General features: G+C 43.3%; 1 protein-coding gene across 1 annotated transcript in view; it reads right to left on the reverse strand.

Annotated features, from left to right (window-relative positions):
- The window catches only part of Crim1 (cysteine rich transmembrane BMP regulator 1), a gene marked incomplete at its 5' end in the record, with an annotated part of 180,500 nt that overhangs the window by 2,787 nt on the left and 159,461 nt on the right, over positions 1-18,252 (reverse strand). The window contains 3 exons of the mRNA XM_027426062.1: positions 982-1,172; positions 3,399-3,521; positions 5,439-5,633. Coding sequence (XP_027281863.1) covers positions 982-1,172; positions 3,399-3,521; positions 5,439-5,633 — 509 coding nt within the window. The remainder of the gene's footprint in view (positions 1-981; positions 1,173-3,398; positions 3,522-5,438; positions 5,634-18,252) is intronic.

Raw genomic sequence — 18,252 nt, forward strand, 5'->3', positions numbered from 1 at the left:
ATTTCTAGTGACTGAGCCTGCATGAAGACGGTCTCACAAGGGGCCACTTCTGTCTGTTCCCTGTCACTTCACACCTTTTTTAAACAGGGTTTTCCTAGCCTTGGATGGTGTCTTCCCTTGTTCAGCACCATGTTAGGACCCAGCCATGTGTCCAGCATAAAGGCTGTACCCATGCATATTTCACACACACACACACACACACACACACACACACACACACACCAAAAACAAAAAAAACAAAAGAAAAAAACAAAACAAAACTAAAAAAACAGACAGGAATTTTATATGCAAGGGGAACCCTACTGGGCAGGAGGGGAGGTGAACCATTCAGGTTGTCCAAACACAAAAGGAGGAATTAGACTTGGATGTAACTCTTTACTTCCTTTTAAAAACAGGCATGATTAAGAGGTCCTTGGATTAGAATAAAAGCCTAGTTTTTGTCCCTTGGTGAGAAGTCTGCCTCTGGACCTTAGTGACTTTCTTCACAACGTCTTGCCTGCCCCTCTCTTGTGATAAGTCCACCTGACTTCTTTGCACCCTCACTATCTTCCAAACCCCTCTTGCCCTCTCCTGTCTTCTCCCTTCTTTAGTGATTTCTTTTTCTCCCCATTCAAAGACCAAAAAATGACCAAGAAATACCAGATGGTCAACTTTTGGCTTCAAATATAAATGAGAATTTAAGACTCCCTCCAGCAGGTGTCAATCAGCTCATTTAAACATGTTTTTAAAAATGTACATACAAGGTGTTAGGTCCATGAGAAGTCAGGACTCATTAACCAGTGGATGACAGGTAATTTACCCAGTCTTCAATCCAGCCCTGGGCAAATATTACATGCCTGCTTGCTACAGCTTGATAAATACTTGACATTAAGACTGGCAAAATAAAAAATAACATTGCCTAATAGAAAATGTATTAAGAAAATTGAGGCAAAAAGGAGTGTAAGCACTCTTGGATTTATTGCTCAAGAGACTAGATGGTACCTTAGTTGGTGTCCGGTACCAGCAGAGCAGTGGTACCCATTGTTTCTTCTGGTTGATGAGCAGGAATGCTATTATGATGGAGAGGCATATTATTATGGGAACCACAACCGAGACAATGGAGTCCAGTGATGAGTCTTCACTTGGATGCAGCCTGCTACTATCTCTGTAATCTACCTGGAGGTGACCCATATCTAGGAGAGAAGAGACAAGCACTGAGTGCCACCACCAGAATTTTAGAGCATTGTCTTAATAACACAGCAAATACAGATCAGCAGCTTGCTTTTGTTACTTCCTAGTACTTTGGGCTACAGACAGGATTAAAGTCTAATGTTGAGCCAAAGAGCTCTTACAGGGTAAAGTACTTAGAAGGTAAATAGGATTAAGAGAAAACTTGCAACAAAAATTTAAAAAAAGGAGGGTAACAATGTTACTTACTAGGCAAGAAGGTATTTCCTGTAGCTAATTGGGAATATATAAAACACTGGGTAGATTTTCAAAAGTGACTACAAAAAATGTTTGTTATTAATATTATAATACTTTGTTTACAACAAAAAAGATTTTGGATGGGCTAAGGTTCTAGTAGGGAAATAGCCTCCCCCCCCACACTTTCGAATTAAGAGACCATGAGACAACTAAGTTGATTTCCTAATTTGCTGAGTTCTAGGCAAAAATCCTTAGTTTTAATAAATTTGTTGGAAAAAAAATACCTTATTTCTTGTCCTAATGAACCATACACAGGGGGAATAATAGTTTTTAAGAAGGAGTATCTTTCTGTCCTTTGAAAGTATTATTCTGTGGGTACTGACAAGCCTGAAGACCTGAGTTCAGTCCCCAGAACCTACATAAATGTGGAAGGAGAGAACTGACCCCAGAGTTCTCCTCCCACCCCATATGTGTATACTGCCCGCCCCCAAATAATAAATAAAAACCTAAAAACAAAGGTGCTAAGCTGAACAGTAGTCCTTGCCTCCTATGCTCATGGTCCAGCACTACAGAAATAAAACCACACGGCAGCTGTAGAGACATGGAAAGGGCACTAGTTTCTGGAACTTTAATGTTATTTTATTTCAAGTCAACCATTCTAGTCAGGTTGTCTGCACACATCAAGGGCCACTGAGCGAAAGATACAGGACGTGAGGTCCAAAGGAATTGCTCTTAGGTGGTTCTGGAAACTCAGCTTACAAAGAACTGCTCTTTAAGGGGTTAAGGCTATTGTTACTGAGCTGCTGGGTGGACTTGGGAGAGGAGGGAAGGAATGGGAGAGAACACTTCTCCTCACATCAGCCAGTACAGTGGGTGATAAGTCTATAGGAAGACCAATAAACAAACAAACAAACAAACAAATGGAGGAATGCATGGGGGAAAATGCCTGCTGTCACCATGAAGGTTAACTTTGAGATTCCCTGAACTCAAAGAAAACACCAGAAACAAAAATCATCAACATGCTGCAAAATGAATTGCCGAGGGGCAGCATGCATTTTCCTGCTCTGAGATTTTTAACAGATGCTATGTAATGCACAGGTCCCCAGCAGACGACACCTGATGAGGCTGCTCTCATGGTAGGAGACCCTCATCTTCAACAAGGGCATGCATATATATATCACCCTGACTGAGTGACTGAACATAGAGCACTAAATGTATATCCAGTCCGAGGAACTGCACGAGGAGCCAGAACCCTGGGTACAGACAGGGGTTTGGCTCTGGTCATCTGCTTTGCTCCAAAGATAATATTTATAATTTCTAAAGTAACAGATCATTAATCTCTTAAGCGATACACGTTGCTTCTTCCAAAAGAAATAGAAAAACTGCACAATGATTTTGAAAGCGTGCTTGGAGTCAATAGGAGGCACTCACTGAGCCAGGGCTTAGTGTAAATTTAAACCCATCTCCCTTTTAAGAGAAGTGGCAACGAGGACACAGCCATGCTTTGCCTCTTAAATAACAAGAAACAAACTCACCTGTCTATTATAAACAACTGAAAAGTAGAAGAAAGGAATGACATAAATCTGTAGAAATGAACTCAAGGTCAAACTTTAAAGCTCCATGGGGTAAAAACCTGCAGGAGGGGTGCTGCAGGCTAAGTACAGGTCTCCAAGGGGCAGCGAGAAACATTACCCCTTTGCTACATGCATGCACGTGCATTTCATGTCAGGCTCTTCTGACTAGGAACATAGTCTTTCCCCTCATCACTAAGCATCGGAGCATGGAGAACCAGGAAGGAGGCGTTTATCCAATGATCTCTAGACATGTTTGACTAATGTTGAGCTGTTTGATACATTTCAGCCAAGTTCTTCTGCAAGGTAGTTAGTGAACTTGCATGAGACATTTGAAAAGAAAGCATTTTTTTTTTTAATCAGAAATAAACAAAGCAGATCACAAAGAAGACAGGACAGATATCGAGCGACTTCAGTGCTTACCTCTAGGGAGATGGATGATGTCATTTTCACTTGGGGTGGGCCACATGGGAGCCTCCAGGTCAATCTCACCACGATGATTTTTCTTCTCAATGGGTACGTTGGTCGGCTCTGGCACATACATTTCTATCAGAAGGAAGCATTTCACGTGAGGGATGATGGGTAAGTTGCCTATTGCCATGTGAATACCTTTAATCCAAATACAGCCTTCAAGTCAATGCCATTGTCCCAGGAGGTGTCCTCATTTGTACAGCTGATGATGCCAGTAGCTAGGTTTGTGGGGTGAAAGCATTTCTCAGACTTTTTACTCCACCAGCCGTGTGTGTGTGTGTGTGTGTGTGTGTGTGTGTGTGTGTGTGTGTGCGTGCACGTGCGTGCGTGCATGTGCATGCATGTGCATGTGTCACAGCCACACTGGCCTCTGTCTTTCCATGCTTTGGTTCTTTGTGTATACCACTCCATTCATGTGACACATCTGCTCAAAACAAAAGGTCAAATCTCCACTCTTCATTTGACAATCAAGGCCCTAAAAAATCTTAAGTCATCATTTACCTTTTCCACTTGCTTCTGGAATTATTTACCCTACAGGCACTGGCTTGCCTTCTATTTTGGGGTCTTTGGTAGGAGACTTTTTCATTCCAACTAAGAGAGACCACTGAAGCCCCCTTCTCTGTGATGCATCCCAGGGCCACCCTGCTTTACAGGGAAACCCTGCTTAGGAGCTTGGCACTCAAGGCCTGGGCCAAGAGTTGTACAGCTGTTGTCTCTAATGTCCCCTCTGTCCTCTGAAACACTGAAATTGCTCTAGTTGTGTTGGCTATAAGACTTTTGCTTTTGTCCCAGATTCTAGTGGGTCAGTTGAGGAGGGACTGGGGAAGCAAACAGGAACGCTAAGGACAAGGAAGAGGCCACAGTCAGTGATTCCGAAGCCACATGCAGGGAGTTCGATGTAGGAAAGTCCAAACAGTAGCCAAGTATGATGAGAACAGAGGCCTTGTGCATTTCCCACTGTTACTTTTTTAAAGGTTTTTTGGGTATTCCTAGAAATTCTCAAACAGGTATATCTGCATGAGACCCCACAAAAGACCAATGGAGTTCAGTTAAGCACTGTCTAGTGGAGCCATTTTTAAAGTTTTACAGTGTAACCACACTTCTAGACTGACATGGATTCCAAATTACTGTCCTGAACAGAAAGACTCATTACCACAATGGGGGGGAGGAAACAGGAGTATCAAGGTGATGATGAAAAGGTTCTCATCTCACTCAGGGCCTCACTTGGGTGTGAGAGGAGCCTATGTGTGGTCCGGACTGCCTGGAGAATCTTTTGTGTGCATGGGATCAGATTGGGAACACTGCCCAGAGGCTGTCCTGGTGAAGCTATGGCTCCGCAGTTCTGGGATTAGGGCAGGGGATAAAGGAGCTGTTTTGGCAGGAGGCACAGGGATAGAAAACTAGAAGACTGGGGGGAAGATCCGGGCAGCTGTGGGGACTCAGGTTTGAAACTGAGAGGTCGAATAAAGCAGTTGACAGTGAGGGAGAAGGGTGAGAGGAGACACAACGTGGGTGGGGTGGGGGTGGGGGAAGTGCTCAGTGGTTATGTTACACATGGGAAGAGAAGAGTTCAGCCGAGGGGTTGGAAAAAGGCTGCAGGTGGTGGGGTATGAACTAGAACTGCTGAACGGAATAAAGAATGATCCAGGTCTATCCCCTTTAATTGCAAACTTTCATTTTTGTTCTGATAGACATTCATGTCATACTCCCTTTTGGGTTTGATCTTCAGCCCTTTTCCCTAGGCTGGTCCAATGCTGCACTAAAATTACGCTACTCTGACAGAGCAGCTGGCTTTAATGGGTTGTCTATACCTGCAAGGCTGTACCCCACTTTAGGGGTAGAGTAGGCCCATCAGAAGAGGTATAGTCTTTTCCTCCATGGTCACAGTTTTGCAAATTACCCTGAGGCCTTTGTGTAGGAGCATGTCAACTGGGCTGACCCACTCTCTGGGCTGTATTTGGCTTGAAAGCAGAAGGACGATGGTTTAGATACCTGGACACATCGGGCAGCAACTTCCCTCCACCTTGATGGGCTCAGCACAGGGTAGAGGAGGGCAGCTGACGGTTGAGCAGAGGGTCTGGCCTTGCAGGCAGTAGCAGTGTGTGCAGCTGTCAATGTCCCACCGCTCCTCATCAGCATAGGTCTTCCCACTGAAGTGACATACCACTTTCTTCGAAATTGTGTCTTCTAGTGAAAAAGAGAACATGGTAGGCTCACATCTTCCAGTGGGAAACTAAAGAAAACAGCTAGGAAAACTGCATGATGCTTGATGATCTCCAGAATTTGTTTCTCCAGTCCCAACAGTGTTGTCTGTCATTCTCTTGACCCTTTCTTGTGGCCAGCAACTGACCAAGGACCACAAAAGCTAACAGAGAATACTAACTGCAACATCCACCTGGGGATGCTGCTCACTGGGCAAGTGTCTTTAGGCTGTTATCCAGAAAGTGAGGCAGAAAGGGACAAGGGGTCCAGTGGGCACAATTACAGAGCCGGACTTTACCAATCCCCGATACTGCCATTAGTGTCAACCATGATGGAAAACGACAAGGATGAGAATGACGGCATGGTATAAGCCACATCAGCCTAGAGGATTGTTCCCCTCACCTTTCAGGGATACTTGATGGTTTCTCACCAACAAGGGCATTTCCATCCCCCAACATAAATTTACTTCATTTAGCTGGTTCCCCTCTCAATACTGGGAAACTATGGTTCTCAAGACCAAAATATGTTTAAAAACTACTTTATTTGGTTTAGAAATTTACATCATCTTCTACCATCCTCATTTACTCATTATGACATCCTTTCCGTGGCAAGTTCCCTTCTCCTCTGAACTTATTCATGTCGATCCATGAATAAGTTAATAGCTAGTTTGTTTTTTCCTCTGGAGTTTAAGGCTGGTGGCCCCCAGTAAACCAGATCAACAGTAAAGCAGAGATGGGCTGATCCATGGAGAAGCCCTGTCACCAGATCAATGGACTGGCTGGATGACAACTTCAAATGTGGGGCAATTTTGTGCTTGGATTCTAAAGATTGCACCGTGCACCACTGAGCACTGGGCATGGCAAAGGTCCTTAGGAAAGCTGGGGTGCTCAGGGATTGGTGTTCCTTGAGAGAGGCCCCGAGGGTCTCTGGGGGGGGGCGGTTATGATGTTCACTGGACACACATAAAGGACAGAACACAGAACATCAAAGCAGAGGAATAAAACTGGTATCACACATTACAAAGCATAACTCTTGTCTCTCAACACTTTTTCTACTGTTTGATTACTACCGCCTAAAGCTCAATAAGGGATGTTTTAGTAGTAATGAGAAATCCATTTTTCAGTATCTGCTAAAATGTTATTTGGCTACTCATTCATGTTCCACACTAAGTGTTTGGTGAATCATCTATTATGTTAATAACTAATTTGAAGGCTTTCAAACCAAACTGTGATACATGCGTTTGCCGATATAGGATCCTTAAAGAAGGCCACTTCGATTAAGACATCTAAAACGTACACGGAAAATGGGCTGGGCATAGTGTGCTTAATTCAGGAAATACTCTGACCCATCATCATTTCATGAAGGACAGTGTTGGTCATCGAATCTAGAGTCTATTATGCGGAGACCTTGTAAGGAAGAAAGCGATCCTTTACAAAACAATACAGCTAATATTTCACATAAACCGTACAGCTCTGACGATGGCGCAGGATTATGGAGCAGAACTGCAGCCACTGTAGTACTGAGTGAGGAACTGGGAAAGAGAAGGCTCAAGCCCTCGCCCCATCTTGGCTGTCACCCTCCCTGCATCTTCTGTTGGTGGCACCTCTGCTAGTGCTGTCATGGAGGAAGGGATGCACCACAACAGAAGGGCTGGAGATTTCGTGCAAAGGGGTTCTACTGAACGCCAAGCACTGCGCTCTATGTTCTTAGGGTCTCAGCACAGAAACTCATTACATCTTAAGGTATTTAATACATCAATGATACTAATGCTTACAAAGCAGTATCAGCTCCCAAAATGAGGTTGAGATGCTAAAGATGGTAATTATGTGTTCAGCATCTTGAGGGCATTCACACATTTAACAAACACTCATCACAGGGTTAATGAAGTCAGGACCCTGACCCAGAAGCCTGCCCAGAGTGGTGGAAAAGCAGCCTGGAAGGGGGGGGTGTCCCCTCACCAAAGCCCTGTGCAGTTACCACCACTGAGGTAAATCTAGGTGGGCACTATGGAGGGCAGAGGAATCCACTCTGCTGGGACAGTGAGACTTTCCCCAGGATTGCCTGCTTAGGCTCTCTCTGGAACAATGAAGAGAATGTGAGAGAGAAAGCACCACAGAAAGAGGTGGTACGTCTATTGGCTTGACCTCTTAGAAGAATAAGGAGAAGAACCAGGGTGTCTGGCGTGTGCATGTGTGTGTGTGTGTGACTAGAGATGAGTTTTGAATTGGACAATAAAGGGTTTTGAATCACAGTGACACCTTTAGATCCTTCCTACAGAGTGGGGAGGGTCCTTCTTAGTTTATTTCAAAAGGAAACAGAAATCCACCTACACGGAAGTCCTAATGGGGTAAGGCAGATGGGGGATGAGTCCAAGAGGATGTGATATTGGCCTGGGTTTAGGCAGAGATAGTGAAGATGGAAAAGGAGGAAAAGGAGGGTACAGATGGAGAGGCAGAGTAGGAGGGATCATCTTCCTGCCTTAATTAGTAAATAGTTAGTGGACTTGCAAGGGGTCAGGTCAGGCCTTTCCACATAGTTCCTGATACTCCTATGGATCTTCTAGACCCAAAGCATGGGACCTGCAAACTCTTGGCTTCTCTGGGTGACCATGTCTATTTAACTGTCACTAAGCTAGAAAGGGCTTAAAATACACTAAGGGTAAATGGTGGGACATCAGCCAGTCACTGGCAGCTCTACTAAGAAAGACAGTGTAAAGTAATGGGCAACACCAAAGTGAAACACCCTTCATATACTGTTCAAGTGTTTCTAGTCTACTCTTTGACCCAGTAACTCCACTGCTTAAACCTAGCCCATAGAGACAGAAAAGGCCAAAGTCAGTGGCTCTTAACCTGTGGGGGTCTCAACCCCTTTGGGAGTCACATATCAGATATCTGTATATCAGATATTTACATTGCGATTTATAACAGTAATGAAGTAGCAACAAAAATAATTTTATGGCTGGGGTCACCACAACATGAGGAACTTTAGTAAAGGATGGCAGTGTTAGGAAGGTGGAGAACCACTGGCCTAAAGAAAGTTGCTTATGAAGACATTCATCACAATACTGATTAAAGCAGAAAAAAATTGGGGTGGGGGTGGGGTTGTGCCTAACATAAGAAATGTTAAAAAGACTCATAATAAAGTCATGTTAGTACTACATGGGACTGCTGTGAAAATGAATTACGTGTTGTAAATGCAACCAGGTTAGCATAATTATAATTATAGCTGTCTAGGAAGAAGCAAAGTTAATGGTGATTGCTATACTTAGCGGGGGGGGGGGTGTTCATTTTTTCCCTTTTCCTTGTCTTTTGAATAAGGAACTTCATTACTATTGGCTAACACATCAAAAATATATAAAACAGAAATCTCAATACTCTCTGTCCCTCTCTCACACAGTACCCACCTTTGCTACACATACATAAGAGAATATGGAAGGGAGATGCTCACACCGAAATGTGGTGTTTTTTGAATGGTACTTACCCACTCAGAAGAATTTCAACAGTCTAAGAAAAGCATGGGCAGTGCCAAGGTGTTGAATGACACGGTGCCTATGACAATACTCATTCAGTGGCCGTATGGGACCACAATAGAGTTTAGAAGAAGAGTTATGAAATCATACAAGAGAAGGAACAAGTACCCGAATGCCTTGAAGGCAATGGACTTGGTCAAGGACTCTGTGCCAAATAGTAGGTGAAATTAAAAGTCTCACTTTTCTAAAATCCACTGAAAATTCAAAGCAGCAAAATGCCCATGAACACAGTGGAACCCATTATGTTAGCAAGCCACGGAGAGACCCAGGTTCAGTTTCCCAGAGACAGAGTGAGACTTTCTGACCCTCTAAGTGGTGTTCAACCTCTCTGGAATTATTCCCCATACGAGGGGGCGGACTGCTACCAGATCTGGATGCCTGGCCTTTCACCAGTTCATCATGGCTCCACTCAAGCTCTCCTCATCACCGAGGATCTCAGAAGCATGTCCCTTTCAGCTTCCACTCATCTGCAAATGACTTAATTCAGATCTGAGATCAGACATGAAAACTTAGGTGTGAGGATGCTCTGAGCATGGCACCTGCCAGCTGGCAGCAAGATCCTTCTTAGGCTCCAGTATGCCCCAGGCTCTTCAGGAACTCTCTGAGGCCACTCGATACACCCAGAGCCCAGCAAAGGCTAAACCAGTGCCTGACTTGAGGTAGGTCAGAGGTAGTATACTGCCTGGTATGTAGAGACCCCAAGTGTACCACGAGTCACCGATTCACAGTGAGCCCCATGTCAGAGACATCATTCCTGCTCTCTGGAAAGTCCATTTGAATCAAAATATCAAAACATTTCATAGTAATTAATTTTGTTTCTCCAAATAGGGTATGAAACCAAGCCATATGGTGCTAATAAATCTTCATGTTGCTAATGAAGCAAATAGAAATGACTCTTGCTTTTGACACAATTGTATCTAGCTTTACCAGGGCAGTTGCCAGCTGGCCCAAAAATTATAAGATAGATTTTGGTTAATCAATCTTCATAGAAATAGTTTCACTTTTTATTAAGTTTCTCTTGAAAGGTTAGTGACTTCAGCAGAGGTCTGACAGATGGTGGTAGCTAAATGGACCACGGGTTTAAGAAACCTTCAGAATAGGAAGATAGGGGCAAAGTCTATAAGCTTTGAAGGTCTTTAAAATGAATTAATATAACCATTGTCACTTTCTGGTAGGAACTGCTTAGCCTAATTGAGACTACATATAAAAATTCTAAACACCTTGCCTGAGGGGGAATACAGACCCACAGACAGTTTCTATATGGCTACTGGGTGCATAGATTATCTGATTCTCACCACTACATCGATCACCTGATTGCTCTGTTCATGCTGGCAATGACATCATTGCTTCTATTACTCAATACCTCATATTATTTATAACTTCCACTAACTGGATGACTGCTATGTGCTAGGCACCCAGACAAGTATTTCACATGCGTCAATTCCATTTGATCTCCACAGCTCAGTGGACAGGTTATTGTCTCAATCCCACAGAAAACTGAGGCACGCTAACTGTCTAAAATGTGGGAGTAGTTTAGGTGGGGCAGAAGTAGAGAGGGTTTGGCTCTCTAGCCCTCGAATGCCTTCTATCTATCAAGCATAGTGGCATGACTTGGGGGATGGATCAGTGCCACAGCCCGGTTGAGGAGTGGAGGTGGCCCGGTGAGGACTCGGGAGCTGTTCTGGAAGTGTTCATCCAACACATCTCTCCCCACAATTCTCATCTCCCTTTCTCCCTCTCTCTCAGAGAAAAATGACAGCAGAAGGAAAATGTCAGGTTTTCCTGACGTATTGTAACACCTACTTTTAAAACAATCATATTAGGAATTACATATCCTAACAAACAGGATCCTCTTCGAAGCAACCCTTCCCACTAAAAGCGTATTCTGAGGGCACTGCCACAGCTTCAGACAGCTTTGGGCTATCCACTGGCAGTGGTATCTAGGGCCAGTTTTTGACATATTCAAGTGAGATAGTCACTATTGCCTGTTTATACTTTGGTTTGATAAACTGTGCCATTTTGCTTCTCTTCCTGGGCCTCTGTCTTACCCATCAGATCTCAGATCCAATCTGGAATGGCTTCATTCAGGTAAGGATTTGTTTTTCTGCCACAGTCAACATGGTGAGTCTGGAGCTGGGTCTGTTTGCCACAATGTATCCATGACAGGGCAAATCGCAGAATATGAGCTCTCTCTCTCTCTCTCTCTCTCTCTCTCTCTCTCTCTCTCTCTCTCTCTCTCTCTCTCTCTCACACACACACACACACACACACACACTTCCTTGTATGCAAATTCAAGCAACAGTATCTTGTACCTCCTAGGACCACACTAAAAAAATACACAACACTTTTTGCAAACAGAGATGTAGAACACAGTTGGTTTCTCCTCCATCTGTCCTGGATTCTGGTTATATAAACAGGGAGAACTGTCAAGGCCTTACAAGTCTGCTCTTTCTAAGCTGAATTCAACTATTTAAACTTGACAGTTTCACTTCTTTTCAATATAAGAACAAAAGGCTTTAACAAGCTGTGAATGTTGGATGGACCTGTTTTTACTACTTGAGCTGTTTCAGTTACAAGATAAAGTTCATAAAAGGCCTCGCTGGCCAGCAGTGCTCTCTTTCTCGCTCCAGATTCAACCTAGTCGCAGGACTCACACAGTCCCACAGGCCTGCCCGACTCTGACCTGGATACTGGAACTGCATACAGGAACCTCTGTAGAGGAAGTTTCTCCTGACTGCTTCCTATTTCCTCCACGGAAGGATACAGAACCCTAACCCTACTGTAAACTGCCTTACAGCTGGGCTTTCAGTTTCTGCCTTGGAGGTAACCTTTTCAGATGGACATTTTGGGTTCTAATTGTGTTCTGGTGGTCACAGTGTAGGAGTTACTTCCTGGGAGGAAGTTAGGCAGCTTTAGAAATTGCATCAGTTCTTTCAAATGTCTTGCCACAATACAGAGTCCGGAAAAGTAATTTACTCAGGGATCTTGGTGGCTAAGAAGCTAAATGCTGCTTCTGCTTTAAGCAGTCCCATGTTTTTATATCAATCTAGCCTAGTCCCACTCGGGGGCATCTGCTCCTTCCACAGGTACTTAGATTCAGGCACACTGACGGTTTTGTTTTGCACTCTTGGCTTCAGTAGTGAACAGGGCATACTCCCTCTGGGACATTCGTCCAGAACCACAGGGGCTTACATTTAGTGGGCATGCCAAAGAACTGGTTCAAAGCATTCCAAACTCCAGTGTGGGCACTATGTTTGAAATCTGAGGTGTGTGTATGTAGTTTAGCATATGTCTGTATATGCATACGTGTGTGTGTGTGTGTGTGTGTGTGTGTGTGTGTGTGTGTGTGTTTGTGCGCGCGCACGCGTGTGCATGTATGTGAGGGTGTGTATGTATAAAGAGGCCAGAGGTCAATGTCAGGTATCTTCACCTATCATTCCACAACGTATATTTTGATTGCTTTTCTTACTCCGTGATTGGTCAGACTGGCTGACTGTCAAGCTTGAGGATCTGCCTGTGTCCCCTCCTTCTTGTTGCTAGGGTTACAGATGTATGCTGCCATGCCTAGCTTTTTACATTGGGTACTGGGCATTCACCCTTGTGCAGCAGCAGGCATTTTACTTGCCAGGCTATTTCCTCAGTCCAATGTTAGGTAAATAATACTTAGTGAGGTCACTTAGGCAGGGATAAAAAGGTAGTTTGCACAGTATGGGTAGCATATGGTTTAGAAGAGGGAGTAGAAAAAGCAGCCAAGGGTTATTAATGATCAAGCATCAGTATAGGGCAAGGACTTATTAAAATAAAAGTGCACACTTCTCCTAATTCATTATTACAATGCCATTCTTCAACCCACAAAGGAGTAAGACACACTTAGCTATCTTCCATTTTGCTTTTTGATAAGACATCAGTCAAATCCCTGCCTGTGATAGCATTATCCTTCATCGACTTCTGTTGGGCAAATGCTAGTTATGAGTCATGCCTGGAGAACATATGAAATATGATGTAAAGGAAAGACTTAAGCAGAAATTGCAAGAACCAGGAACTAAGGAAGTAACCAACAACTCACTAGAAGTTTGCAGATGTGTAGGCACAGACCCTGAGCATGCTGGCTCAAGGGACAGTGTAGACTCAAACAGAGGGAGCCCAAACGGACTTGTGTGCATGCAAGGCCTGAACAATTTTAGTGAGAAAAAGAGCTCAGAAAAACATCCAATCATAATCATTTTCATGTAAAAAAGAGACAAACATTACTATGTAGTGTGGCTCCCATCTCTATGTAGTATCTTTATTGATGCATAAGCCAGCAGCCATCAAAGCCCTGTCTTCAAAACACAGTTTTATTTTATTTTACTTCATCTATTTCTGGGGATGTGAAGTCTAACTCTATTACAAAGATCAAAAGAGCCTTCCAGGTTTCTTCAGCATACTATAAGAAAATGGCTGCTTCAAACCAAGAGAAGAATTAGAAATGCACCTGAGTTCCATGAACAGGAATCTGATCAACTGGTATACAGTGACTTTTGGTTCATTTCCATTGCATACAAAGAGGACAGGGTTTCTCAGCTATAGAATGTAATTCTTATATTATCTGCTGTGGGCTGGTCAGGTACACTTCAATGTCAAGTTAAAAAAAGTAGCTCATTTTCAACTTTAAACGAACTTTTATTTTGTAGTAAGGCTTACTATTTCACAACAAGGTGTGTGTGTGTGTGTGTGTGTGTGTGTGTGTGTGTGTACCTGAAGAGATTACACACCAAGATAAATTTAGAAATGAATCAATGTATTCCAAACAGCAGGCAGAAACAATGCAAGATCAAGGTGGCTCCAAAAGAGAAGGAGGAGAGATGCAACTTTCTTTAGGATGCTGGACCTCTTGCTAAGAAAGCCCAACTGGCTAGGTGTTCCTGTTTCTGAACCTGCAAGAGATGTTTCTTGTTGTTAGAAATCCTCTACCAGTACTGTCCAGGAATTCTTATCAGGTGGGTTCCCCTGGGAAGAGGTTTCCACCCATCCCTTGTCACTGGCAGGTAGAAAATCAGGTTTGGCCTCTGATACAATAAGCAGGAGAGGGTAAACTCTGAGACCCCAGTGCCAGCCTCCAGTTCTCAGCCTCCCTCTGTGTAGAAGGATCTTTAGGATCTAGGCCATGGGCCTAGACGGATGCTATGTCTCAGATGCCCTCCCAGAGTGAACTGCAAACGTGAATTTCTGTTTGTGATGCCTGGTGCCTGAAAAGGATGCCAAAAAGGGAGAAACAAAAACAGCATGGAATATGCAGAAGAAGGTGCTTCCTAGGGGGCAGGGCAAGACCTACGCAAACTGAAATCAAACACGATTTATTTTTGGTGTGGTAACTTTAGACCCTTGGTTAAAGCTCCAATATTAGTACAGGAGATGATAACCGGCATGTTTTCCCCCTTGCACTCTCTAAACAATACAAACGCCCATTCTGTTTCCCCTGTCTTTCCATTACATCGTATTCCTCTCTTTTCACATAAACATCTTTAATGCTAATTCTGACAATGAGGGTGGCAATCTGGGCCACTGTGACTGGCAGCTGAGGAAGGAGTGGAAGGGGCACAGGGCACCAGGAGAGCATGCCCTCCACAACCAACAATTGCTGTCCTGGGGTCACAGTGAATACCATGCAAGTAGTCCATGGGCTCATCACATGACACTAGCATCTGAAACTGAATTTGTGGGTCCCCTCTTGTCACTCTGACAATGTCTAAAGGACACTGAGGTTTGTAGGTGAGGCCCTGCCCCCAACACAGTATGACAGAGAGCATGTTATTTCTACCTGGGTCACAGAAATGACTAAAGAAGCCAAGGGCCTTTAATGATGACGAAAGACAGGAGAAAGATGACCACCAAGCATCACTACTGTACTCTCATCCTTCAGAAAGTCCTCATAGAGATATGCTGTGCTGGCCTCTCTCTTGGGGAAGCCAGAAGCTCCACTCCACATTGGGAGATAAACACCACCACATGAACAGTGCTTAGATTGGCTGCAGTCTGTACTGAAGAAACAGGAGCTCACTGAGGCAGGGTACACTCACATTGTGTTTACATCTCCAAGTACAAACATGGCTTCACTTCATGGACACAGCACCTTTCAGAAGCACAGGTTTCCTCTAGAGGAGGCAACTGAGGTAGACTGTATCATATCACCAAGATACTGAACCAGTATGTCTCAGAGATATGATCATAACTCTGGCTCCAAGGCAAGTTCCTTACAGTGTGCACAAGTTTTTAATTTTAAAGAAATACATTGGGATATTAGATTCTAGTGTCCTAACATTATGACTTAAAACCATATAACATTAACTCCATGGATTCAGTGTTTGAATGATGCCAACACAAAGGGTTATTATATTTAATTCTGACTGATATACATGCATTTAGAGATCTAAGAGGATAATGTTTTGATCAGTCAGTCTGAAACACCCAGGAGCCTAAGAACAAGGGATGCTGAGCATGTGGACAGGTGTGGTATAGAAGGCAGATTCTTCTCTGTTAGAGAGCAGTTCTTTTACTTATTCATTCACGATCATTACACAAGTATAGCACTACAGTGAATGAGTGGGGGAAAAAACAACAGTTCTGACTCAAGCCAGGACAGCTTGACTCCTTGTGATAGTGCCACTTTAAATATTAGTACAGACTAACACACAGCAAAAAGAAGTACACCTATATGCTAATCAGACAGAGGTATAACAAAAAGAATGACCCAGGTGGAAGAAAACTATTCTCTAATACATTATCTATCAGAAAATGCATTTTCACACATCTTTAAAGATCCCTATTAAGGATATTCTCAAACGACTCTAAGACATATATAAATAGATTATCTTAACTGTGTTCACATGCAAGTTCTAAACCACATGTGTTTATGTTTTATGTATTCAATAAACAAAGAGCTCTTATTCAAAAATAACAAATGTTTCAGAAAACCTTAAAAGTTCCAAGATTCACTGGCTCAGGGACTTCTAGGTCTAAAATATCCTAAATGTGAACTAAAATGTCAGGTAAGGTAACATGTAACTACAGATAACCACATCTTTCCCAAACCATAATTTTCAAGGTAATATTCTAAGCAAGACTTCTGGCTCAGCTAGCAGAGTGGCCCTGTTCTTCTAGACCAGCCTGGTGGTGGCACATCGGGAGTATCTCACATTCCAAAGCTGACAGGCAACTAACATTGGACCTCATCTGTTAGACTAAGAATAGTCTTTATAATCAAAGGAGTGCTCTTTCCGTGGAATAGCCGACCTGGAAAAACTGAATCACAGGCACACAAAGGCTCCGTGGGAAAACTCATATCCCCCTTGCCAAAGCTGTGGGCATGGTATACATCTTCACAAACACAGCCAGTGCAGATAAGTGCTGGCCACCAGTTTATTCCTTTGCTTTCCCTCTGGGGAGGCATGGATCCAATATTTTATTCAGCCCCAAGGGACTTTTTCCTCTGGAAAGGAATGAGAGAGGCACACAGCATGTGGCCAGCAGCAAAGCGAGGGTGCTTTATAGCATCCTAGGCTCTCGGGGTGAAGAGCTTCATAATGGAGAGATCAGGGAGCTCCAAGGACCCACAGCAGAATTACCAGCACGTCACCTGACTCACATCCATGCTATCTTTTGAGCCATCTTTATAGTCAGAACGCCTATGAAAATACAACCAAGGCTTGTGTGTATTTGTGCAGGAAGGCAGAATACAAAAAATTAGAAAATCAATTAAGATCCTCCATTAAAATGATTGGGTAATTACTACTTAGTTTCGTTCGAGTAGAAGGATGAATTCCCTAATGATAGGTATTATAAGCAATTAGACAAAGCTGCTCACTTTTCAAAATTAATCACCAATCCTATTAATTATGTCTGTATTACACATCCTACTAAATTAGCACACGTAATAGGAGGCCTCCACACATCAAAGGAGAGCCATTATCACTGCACATTAGTGAGCAGATAATTTAGCTGAAAGGAACACAAACACTTGTAATTAGAAGCCTACTTTTAGTAGGATCACCCACTTTTCATTACTCTTATGCTGAGAAAATGAAAATTCAAAGAGAAATGTGAGAAAACTTCCTGGTTTTCATATGAGAAAAGGTCTGTTTCACAGGAGCTGTGAGGTTGTGAGAGCAATGGCTAACCAGCAGGAGGCCTGAGGCCACAGCAAGGCCAGTGCCCCTGGTGACCTGGGCAGTCCCTAGTGAGATATATGTGATTCTGAGGATCAACAATCTGGGGTGAAACAAGCACTCGCTCTCCCTGCTCTCTGGGAAAGAGATCCAGTGCTCTACAACATGAAACCATGGTCCCCTCTTACTTCTCTCCATTCTCTAGATGACTAAGGATCTGCAACTCAGCCACAGTTCTGAAGCACTTTTGGGAAGGCTGGCTTTGCCCAGGCCTGGTGCTGTAGAGGGGTCAGGCTGATGGGAAGTTGGGACAAATCACACGGTAAGAGAAAACACCCCAAAATAAAATAGGCAAATCAGACAGGAAATTCCTAAGTTACTTCATGAACTTAACTTTCAATGCTTGAATAGCAGAGCCACACGACAATAGGAATAGTTTAATGGGAGTACGTACAAAATAAGAATGACACAGACAAAGGAGGCTTAATTAGGATTTCAAGTTTACAACAGGTATGGAACAATAGGATTCGTGAATTTCACATTCCCTTAAGATGAGTCTCAGGCTTATAGAATACAAGTGAATGCACACACCAATCAGTGGGTAGGAGGAGTAGAGGACTATTGTGGATGGTGCTGGAACACAATATACACTTATATGAACCAGAATTTAATGAAAATGCTTAAAATCTAACTGAAAACCCAGATCACAAATTTTGGTCGAATAAGTTTTTCTTGCCTACATTAAGGAAGAATGATTCCTAAATGATTCAGGAATTGAGAGTATGATGGGAAAAAAGCAGAAGACAGGAAACACTAAAGTCGGCAGGTTTCTTTCCACAATTTGGGGAATTGCTTTTGTGAGGAAAGAGAAGTGATTTACCATTATCACATGAAAACTAACTTACAACTAAGGTAATCGGCTTTCGGGATG

Source organism: Cricetulus griseus, chromosome 7 (assembly GCF_003668045.3).
Source record: "Cricetulus griseus strain 17A/GY chromosome 7, alternate assembly CriGri-PICRH-1.0, whole genome shotgun sequence".
Taxonomy (NCBI): domain Eukaryota; kingdom Metazoa; phylum Chordata; class Mammalia; order Rodentia; family Cricetidae; genus Cricetulus; species Cricetulus griseus.